Source organism: Stenella coeruleoalba, assembly GCF_951394435.1.
Source record: "Stenella coeruleoalba genome assembly, chromosome: 20".
NCBI lineage: Eukaryota > Metazoa > Chordata > Mammalia > Artiodactyla > Delphinidae > Stenella > Stenella coeruleoalba.
In genome coordinates, this window is record NC_137166.1 from 27,498,555 (window position 1) to 27,507,974 (window position 9,420).

The 9,420-nt window shown below is 49.0% G+C and overlaps 1 protein-coding gene across 2 annotated transcripts; it reads right to left on the minus strand.

Annotated features, from left to right (window-relative positions):
- Positions 1-343: 343 nt before the first annotated feature.
- POLR2C (RNA polymerase II subunit C) lies at positions 344-7,423 on the minus strand. Of its 2 annotated transcripts, XM_079906797.1 has the most exons (9): positions 7,316-7,423; positions 7,096-7,145; positions 4,884-4,952; positions 4,689-4,741; positions 2,114-2,242; positions 1,619-1,670; positions 1,323-1,491; positions 1,103-1,177; positions 344-508 (listed from the first exon to the last, which is right to left on the minus strand). In XM_079906797.1, the coding sequence occupies exons 1-9, from the start codon at positions 7,399-7,401 to the stop codon at positions 364-366; spliced, it is 828 nt and encodes a 275-aa protein (XP_079762923.1). In that variant the 5' UTR covers positions 7,402-7,423; the 3' UTR covers positions 344-363. The 2 variants fall into 2 exon arrangements, with proteins under 2 accessions (XP_079762923.1, XP_079762924.1); XM_079906798.1 differs by lacking the exon at positions 4,884-4,952.
- Positions 7,424-9,420: the final 1,997 nt, after the last annotated feature.

The following is a 9,420-nucleotide window of genomic DNA, read 5'->3' on the forward strand; positions in this document are numbered from 1 at the left end:
AGAAGATGAGAGTTCAGCTCAGTGGTTCTCAACAGGGGAATGCCGTGGCCCCCTGAGGCACACTGAATACAGGGCAGAAGGGATGTTCCGGGCAGCACTACTGCCCATCAGCAGGCAGGGCCGGGGACGCTAAATGTCTGGGAAGGGACCGTCCTGCCTCAAACAGCAGTGCTGGCCCTGGTAATCTGTGACTGCGCAAGGCTGGGATGGACCTACCCTTCCCCGCTGCTACCTTTCTAATTGGTACTGAAGACTTGCCAGGAAGCTTGAGCAACAGCTGTCCAGTCCCCAGGAGCCAAGATCTGGAGTCTCAGGAGAGACCTAAAATTCAACTGCTGTTCTGCTGAAACAGGTGAGCTGCAGCTAGTTTATGGTCAGGACGTCACTCTGGATCTCGTGGCTTAACTGGGTCTGTAAATCACTCAGCTTCTTCTTTAATCCAGACAGGGCTGACAGGACAATGGTTTCAGGGCGCAGAGAGCCACAGGACTCCACGTTGTAGTAAAACCTGAGAGGCAAGAGTCTGGTGAGAGCCCTCCATGAGGCTCTCATGAGCTATGGACACAGGCCCGCCTCCCTCCTGGGTCCTGACTCCTTTCTCCCCATGAACTCGACCTTGCCCCAGGGTTGACCTCCATCCAACCTCTTACAAACAGTGGTCCCAGGGCACTTTGCAGGACCTCGAGGAGGCCACGGCTACCTCAGAACAATATCTCAAAACACCTGTGTATGGATGTATTCTACACTGGGGGTAAGAGAACGATAAGTAAGCATGTCACCTGCTCCAGCACTTTCATGTTCGTCACTAGAAGGCTCTGGTCACTTTGGGGCCCTAGGTTTGATCCCAGGTTGATCTTTCTTTGGGAGCTGAAAAATCAGACTAGGAACAGTCTGGATAACTGGAGGGCCCCCCTTCCCCCAGCGACCAAAGGGGGATGATAATCTGCCTGGATGTGCACATACGGTGGGTGCAGCAGTTACCAGCCCCTCCTCAGCTGAGGGGAACTGGGATGGGCGGGAAAGGGCCTCCCTAACTCAGAGGCTGCATCAGAACTGTACGTCCTTACACACGTTACCTTCAAGTGCCAGACCGGGCTCTTACCTCTCCGGCTTGCCGTTGGGGTCGTAGGGCGCCTGCGACTCATCCTCGTCCAGCTCTGAGTACTCACTCTTTGGCCTGAGATCAAACACAGATCAGCACAGGTTGCTACTGCCGCTTTGAGGGCACCTGTGTCTCACAGTGAGGCTGCCCCATCTCGGTCACCAGGAGCCATTTCCACACCTGCCCGCCCTGCCTGCCTTCGCTCCCAGCAGGAACATACCACTCCTCCGGCTTGGGGTACACCGTGTGCCTCAGGGCATTGTCGGGATCGTATTCAAAAGCCACGCCTGCAGTCGGGTTCCACTTGGCGTGTTCCTTGCCAAAGCCCTTTTTGGCGTAGGCTCGAAGCCTCAGCTCCTGGCCCTTTCTCAGCTTGACGATGAGAATGTCTGTGGGGAGATGTGAGTCAGTCGAGGGCCAGCAGAGGCACAGCTCTCCGCAGTCCGACCTGCAGCGCCACTGAAGGGCCGGGCAGCGCGAGAGCCTGGGTCTGGTGTCCGCTCCTCGGGCCCTTACCATCCTGCTCCACGTAGTCGTTGGGGTCATTATCTCGGCTCCGGGATGTCACCTGTAGGGGCCCAGACAGAGGCACTTATTAGCTGCTGCGCATCTCCCCACACACCCCTTCTGGCACCCACCTTCCGGCACCTCCAGACCGCAACCTGCCGAGCCGAGGAAAGGATACCTGAGGAGGAGGTGGCAGAAGTGTCCACTAGGACCCCGTCTGTGCTGGTTACTGGCCTCTAACCCCTACCTCATGGCTCTGTGACAACCTCCCCAGTCAAAACAGTACCATGGCCTTTAAAAGGGTCCTTAGTGGACAGGGCCCACAGCACCAGTGCTTCTGCCCACACTGGCGAGAGTCCAGAATTATTAGCACTTCTAGGCATCAAGCTTAGGTTAAGGCAGAAGGTAACACAGGGAAAGTCGGTGTCTTATAAGAATCCACCCTGATCTGGCCCACTTGGAGCCAGGAGAGCAAAGGTCCTGGGTAGGGAGGGCGTTCCTGACCGGAATGACCCGGGGGCTGTTGGAGATGAGGTCTCGAGACGTGACGTGACGCGTCTGGTCTTCGTTGCACCGCACGTCGAGGGTGAACTCCACCGAGCACTCGGGGCAGAACTCTTCACACGTACAGTCCTGAGGCAGGAAGAGAGGCAGGAGTGAGTCTGCGGAGAGATGGCGAATCCTGGCTTGGCTCCCCGCTTCTAATACCCTGCTCCTTAAGGTTCTTCATCTGGGAGAGGGTGGATCACAGCCTCCAGGCTCTCGTGGGCTGTGTCCATCTGCCCACCACTCAGGCTGCTCAAGGGCAGGCGCATCCCAGCTCAGAGACCGCCTATACGCTGGCGTCCACGTGTCCTTCCCACCCCTCGCTGCCAGGCCACCACTGGGAGACACACTAACATCTCACCCTGGCTCCGGAGCGCTCTTCCTCAGAGAACCAAGGCGGTAAGAAGGAAGAGGCTTTCACACTGCATAGTTCAGCGTCCCCTGAGCTAAGTGGACTAGGCTGGGAATGCAATTGCCATTTAAAATAAAACAATCCAGGGAACAATAGAAAAAAGTACATTTTAAATTCCAGACTACTGACCTTTTCTTTAAAAATTTCATACGGAAACTTTTTCACAAAAGCAGAGAAGAGTGTGAGAGACTGCCACAATGTAAGCATCACTTGGCTTCAATAATTCTCACATTTGCCATTCTTTAAACTGATTCTTGAAACACTCCCATATTAGAGATTAGCTGCTACCGTTTAACTTCAGGCAAGACGAGAGTTAACTAGAATGTAATCAAGCAAACTGTTCTCCCCCTCACGCCAGTGAGGAAAATCCAACCTATTTTCGATGTTTTCAAGACAATGAGGAAGATCTAGGGGCCATACCTGGATAGTCTGCAATCATACACAGGTGAGACAGGAAGGCAACCTAGACCCTTGAGACTGAATCACTCACAAATATGAAATTAAAGAAGCAAAATGTAATGGAAGACAAAAATATGAAAAGGTACTTAACCTCAAAAAAAAATAATGAAAAGAGAGGAGTCTGTTCAAGAGATCAAGAGACTAAAGAGGTATAACAACTGAATGCAATGCATGAATGACAGACCCACAAACAAAAAAAAATTAAGGGGAATTCCCTGGCGGTCCAGTGCTTAGGACTCCTCGCTTTCACTGCCAAGGGCGCGGGTTCAATCCCTGGTCAGGGAACTAAGATCCCGCAAGCTGCGTGGTGCAGCCAAACAAAAAAACCGTTAAGGACATTTTGAGGATAACTAGGAAAATCTGAATTTAGACTGTAGGTAGATAGTACAAATCATGGCTAATTTTCCTAGGCATGATAAGTGCGGCTATGTAGGAAAATATCCTTATTTTTAGGACATGCATGCTGATGTAGCTCGGGGGAGAAATGTCATGATTTCTGCAACATTCTTTCAGATCGTTCAGCAAAAATCACATCTATATGAAACACAAAGCAAATATAGCAAAATATCAACAACTGGAAATTACAGGTGAAAAGACAATGAGTATTTATTCTACTTTTCACTTTTCTGAGGATTTTCAGAAAAAAAAACCCAAAAAAATCCATACCATCTTTGCTCAGTAAATGCAATACTAGAAACAAATTTAACGGAAGGAACTGTTAGGTCATGGGGGATGCATATCTTTATATAAGATACTGACTAACTGGTCTTCAACTGGTTGTACAACTGTCTTCACCAATATATGTGATGTTTTATTTCTTAAAAACAGACTCTGGAGACATGGAGCAAAATGGTGAAATGTTAGAATGTGACAAGCGGTTTGGTGGGAGCATGCCTATTTGTTATATTAGCTCCACACTTTGCTGTGTGCTTGAACAGTTCTTTTAAAAAACACATATAAATTTACAAACTATATCAAATTAGCCACCATAAAAATGGCATGCCCTCGGGAATATTAGAAAATGGGCTGATTCAGGATCACCTACAGCCATCAAGAAGGAATAGTCTCAAGCTGTTACCTAATGCAGCTCTGCTGAAAGGATGCAGGTAACCTAATCCTGTCCTACACTCTCCCTAGTTCTAAGTCTGTTAACGTGTCATGGAAGTGCAAACCTGGCCCTAGAGGCAGGGAGCCGTGTTGAACTAGCAGAACTTACGGGGTGAGGCACAGACCTGCAGACACCAGTACCCCAGTCACTCAGGTGCTGCTCGGTGGGACAGCTCTCACTCCCTCTGCTCCTTCTCCTCACCCTCTAACCTCTGTCGACTTCCTTTAGCCTCCTAGGCCCCTGTCCCTGGGAAGAGATGCTCTGGAAAGCAGAGTCTGAAGAGGAACAGCCCCACCCGTTCCGAATAATTGGGCATCCAGGAGTATGCCCCCTCTTATGTGGCTGGCTAATGAGACTCCCCGATGCCCCTTGAGACTAATCAATCTGAGGTCCATCAGAACCAAAGACCAATCAATGCCTGCTTTGGGCTCTAGACAACATCTCCACATTGTCTTTCTAAAAGCTGAAAGCAAGATGTCGGGAAAAATCCCTGTAAGAACTAAAGTTCCCTGCCTCCCCCGACTCCCGACCTTCCATCCAAGCACACAGCATACCCGGGAGTACTGCAGCTTGTCCACAATGTCGTCACTCGTGAGGGGAATTAATCCTGGAAGACAGAAAAGCACATTAAAGAAGGCCAAGGGGCCAAGCCAAAAGGAGAACCCAGAAGTCACCCTGGGAGTGAGGAGGCTTTCTCCTCTGACACCGGCACAGCCCCCTCCCTTTAACTCTCCAAACTCAGCACTCACCAAGCCTGTGAGCAATGAACTCATCGTGAAGGACTGAGGAATTGGCATCAATCTGAACCCAGTCAATTGCTAAAGAATGAAGGAAGCAGAAAAGGAGACATGCAGTTTAGCCACCACATTTATCTAAAGACTTAAGAGCAATGGTTCTCCAGATTTAAAAATCATCTAATGCTTATGAAATTGCAGAGGCCTGGCCAGGCTGCCAGAGACTCTGATTTCACAGCTCTGGAGTGGGGACCAGGAAGCTGCATTTTAACAAGAACCACACACACCACACCCTGCTTTCCTGCTCAGGTGGATCTGATGCAGAGAGTTCCCTGTACCACCGAAAAAACACTGACTTATTAGAGAATACCACGGGAGTGGGAACGTGTTTCTTTGAGCTGATTATTTCTGTGGGAAGCACTTAAATCTGCTATTCATGCCAACACCAAATCCAAGAGCACTTGAAAGTCAGACAAACCTCACAGAAGTAACACAGACTTATGGTCCACATCTCATTTTATGATATAGTGACCAGATTACTCAGATTACTCAAGTTAATACTTTATTATCACTCAACCAACTAATGCTTACAGAATCCTTTAATGAGCGAGGCATACTAAGTATACAACCCAATCCCTACCAGCAATGAGCTAGTAGGATGGTAAGAACTGTACCTGTCACACACGCCTGACTTAAACACACATTCACTCATTCATTCACAAATAAACATCTGCACATAAACAATTAAATTCATTAATCAAATGGCACTGCAGCCCAACTGCCCAATGAGGGGCATGGACACTAGGTACGGAGGTCAGAAGAGGACCAGACATGACCTAGCCCCAACCTGCTTTGTCCTATGCTTCCTATTGCTTCCTCAACCCAAGCCAAATAAGGACCATGAGCCATGCTTCTCTGCCTCTGCGTCTTTCCTCCCACCGGCATGCCCTTAACCTCTCCTGTGCAGCTGAAAATCCTGAGCCTCCTATAAACCAAGCCTTGCCTGCCCTCCATGATACAGAGACGAACACTGTCCCTGTAAGCTCCTCCCTCCCAGAACTCTGTCCAGACTTCTCTTAAGACACCTGTCATATTTTGCCTTGTGTTATATTTGTGTGTCTTGTCTCTACCTCATGCTTCAAAAATCCCTTGGGGCAGGGCCTTCAGATGTCTTAACTTCTGTATTCCTAGCTGGGGCCTGGAATTCAGCAGGTGCTCAATATTATTTGTGGGAAAAGTGGCACTTAGAATGTCAGGGCTGCATCCTAAAGCACAAGTCCCTCATTTTACTCGTGATGGAACTAAGGCCCCGGGACATGGAGTGATCAGGCAGAGAATGAGGACCAGCCCTCCAAGCTCGGAGTTGAAAAAGTCTCTGGGGGTGGTAATGGTGGAAAAACTATAACGTTCTCTTCTTTACCAAGCATTTGGCCTGCTTATTTCCTTAGGCGTCTGCACGCTTGATGCAGCAACTATAACCCAAACTCTCTGGGCTGACACTCAGAAGATATTTGTAGTGTATCTGTAAACGTGTAGAACGCCTAGTGCAGAATGGCTGGAACCAAAGCAGAAACAGATTCTCCCTCTTCTAGGCACCAAGGGCCCTGTAGCTATGCTTCTCCTTAATTGATCCAAAAGTCTGTCTTGCATTTGGGTTGTCTGTGAATTCATCTTTCTCCTGCAACTTCACTGTGAGCCTTTGGAGGGCAGGAACCCTGTACTTTACAGCTCTGCGTTCCCAGTGCCTAGCACCACTGCCTGGTGCTTATATGCTCCCTAAATACTGTTGACGGAACAGATTCACATCTACCGGTAGTAGACACTCACTGAACACAATGCACAGAGATTACCTCCTTAATACTTGACATCATCCTGATAACAACCATTAGTGTCCGAACGTTAGAGAGGAAACTGCAGCACACAGTTTAATAACTTGCCCAAATTTCACAGAGACAGTAAGTGAAAACAGTATTCAAACCCAAGTCCACAGACTCCTGAACCCGTGCTCTCCACCAACGCACGTGGAAGAGTGGAACTAAATAGCCCAGGGAGGTGACCAGAGTGGCCCAGGGCCAAGGGCACAGAGACCAGTCAAGTCTGCAGCATTACTGTTCTCTCAGCGCCCCCATCCCCGGCCCAAACCAAGGCTGGAGGCAGGAGCGCCAAGGTATGGGGAGGGTTGGGGGGGAGACCTGGTGGCCCTGGCAACAAGGCGGGGGTCGCTTACCTATTATGGGCACCTCAGCGATGAAGACCCTCCGGATAGAATTTGCCACCCTGAGGAATGAAAACCAAGCGGCGTGTGGGCACCGCAGCCTCGACAGGCCTTCCCCGCGACCCACGGTTCCCAAAGCGAAAGCCCTGGTCTGGAAAGATGACCCCCGCCCCACCTAGGCTGGGGCCCGCGGCTCTCCAGAGCCGCCAGCCTCTTCCCTCAGAAGCCTTACGCCAGGTCCGTATTCTCGATGATGAACTTGACATTCTCGTCGGTGAGCTCCGTGATCCGCACGGTAGGCTGGTTGGCATACGGCATCGCGCCCCACCACCCTCTCGGCCTCCCGCGTCGGCTGTACTGCGCCTCCGCCAACGCCGCCACCGGAAGTCGGTCGGCGCGGCCTTGCCACTTCGGCGGAGAGGCGCTCAGAGCGCCACCTGCTGCTCGGAGGCCCAAAGTTTTTTCCACCCCCGCCCCCTTCTCTAAAGGGCACCAGGTTCAACCATTTGGAGGGCGATTTGGCAAAACATGCACACGCGCTTGACTCAACCATAACACTTCTAGGAATTCATACTGCAGAAGTACTTGCAGTAGTAAGCAAAGATACATCTACAAGGACGTTCACTGCAGCAGTCTGTAGCAGAAGATAAAACTACTTGCCCATTGACAGAGACCTGATTAAATATACAAACATAGGAATACAGTAACGTTTTTTAAAAGAATGAAGTCTGTACATTTATGGAAGAATAAAAGTACAGTCGGTCCTCCGTATCCAAGGGTTTTGAATCCGTGTATTCAACCAACTGAAGATCAAAAAAAAAAAAAAAATTCCATAAAGTTCCAAAAAAGCAAATTTGCTGTATGCCCAGCAACTATTTATATAGCATTTACATTGTATTTACAACTATTTACATAGCATTAAACATTGTATTAGGTATTATAAGTAATCTAGAAATAATTTAAATTATATGGGAGGACATGTGTAGGTCATATGCAAATACTACACCATTTCACATAAGGGACTTGGGCATTCACAGGTTTTGGTGGGGAGCAGGTATCCCACGGATACCGAGGGATGAACGTACACTTTAGCAAAGTATACTTGAACAATAGGTTTATACCCTTTCCCTTCCACACCCCAAGTCTGGATCATGCACTTCTGAAACTGCAAGAAGATACAATGCTCTTTAATGTATTGATATCATCTACAGTTCTGTGTAGCTGCAGTGAGTAGGTATGAGTTCTTCATCTCTGCATCTCCAGTGCCTGGCAGTGTGCATCTCATAGGTTGAACATTCAATAAAGAATTACCAAAGTCCCCTAAACAGCCTAGAGAGAGGTTAGAGTGGGCTTCAAAAAGGTGGCAGCAGCTTTTTTTTTTTTTTGGCCGAGCCATGTGGCTTGTGGGATCTTAGTTCCCCAACCAGGGATCCAACCCATGCCCCCTGCAGTGGAAGCACAGAGTCCTAACCACTGGACCGCCAGGGAATTCCCAGGTGGCAGCAGCTTATACAGAGAAGCCCTAAAATAGAACTTGGCAGGGGACATTTAGGGGGCAGAAGAAGAGTAATCAGAGGAGATGAGGAGGAGTTTGCCTTAGCAAGGAGTGACACCTCCTCCTGAGACAGAGGGGAAGAGCATTGAGGGGGCCCTTGCTACGCAGCCTGTGTCATCTCAGTAAATTAAGAATTAAAGTAGTCTTCTGAGTATAAGACAGATCCTATAAAGGAGAGAATGGAATGAAATTTGGAATAGCTACTGCAGGGAATTTGACAGGATGTCGAGGTAAAAGAATTAGAGAGGTGCAGAAAGGGCCCAGAGGAAGGAACACAAGAAGAGACTGGAAATTCCTACTAGCTTGTTACTCCCCCCATCATTCAGTCTACTTGGGTAGGAGACAGCAAAGCAGAAGACAGATGCTGTGCGATGCTGTATGTATCAAAATGTTGAAGCTCTAACCCCTAAGGTGAGGATGTTTGGAAGTGGGGCTCTTTGTGAGGTCATGAGGGTAGGACTCTCATGATGAGATTAGTGCCCTTGTAAGAACAGGGAGAGACATCAGAGCTTGTTCTCTCTCTGTCATGTGAGAATACAGGGAGAAGGCGGTTGTCTGCAAGTCAGGAAGAAAGTTCTAAGAACCAAGTTGGCTGGCACCTTGATCTTGGGCTTCCAGCTTCTAGAACTGTGCCATATTTCATCACAGCAGCCTGGGAAGACTAATGAAACAGAGTTAACCAGACTGAAAAAGGAAGCCCAGACAGTGCAGAGGCTGAGAGAACTAGTAAAGCTAAAGACTGTGTCACTGAAATAGTTAGTGACAGACAGGAGTCAAAGGAG

Coding starts and splice junctions, on each gene's coding strand:
- POLR2C (XM_079906797.1), bottom strand. CDS start 7,401: ATGCCGTATGCCAACCAGCCTACCGTGCGGATCACGGAGCTCACCGAC. Junction 2,243..4,688: donor ACAAGCTGCAGTACTCCCGG/GTATGCTGTGTG, acceptor TTCCTGCCTCAG/GACTGTACGTGTGAAGAGTT. Junction 1,178..1,322: donor TACCCCAAGCCGGAGGAGTG/GTATGTTCCTGC, acceptor GTTTGATCTCAG/GCCAAAGAGTGAGTACTCAG.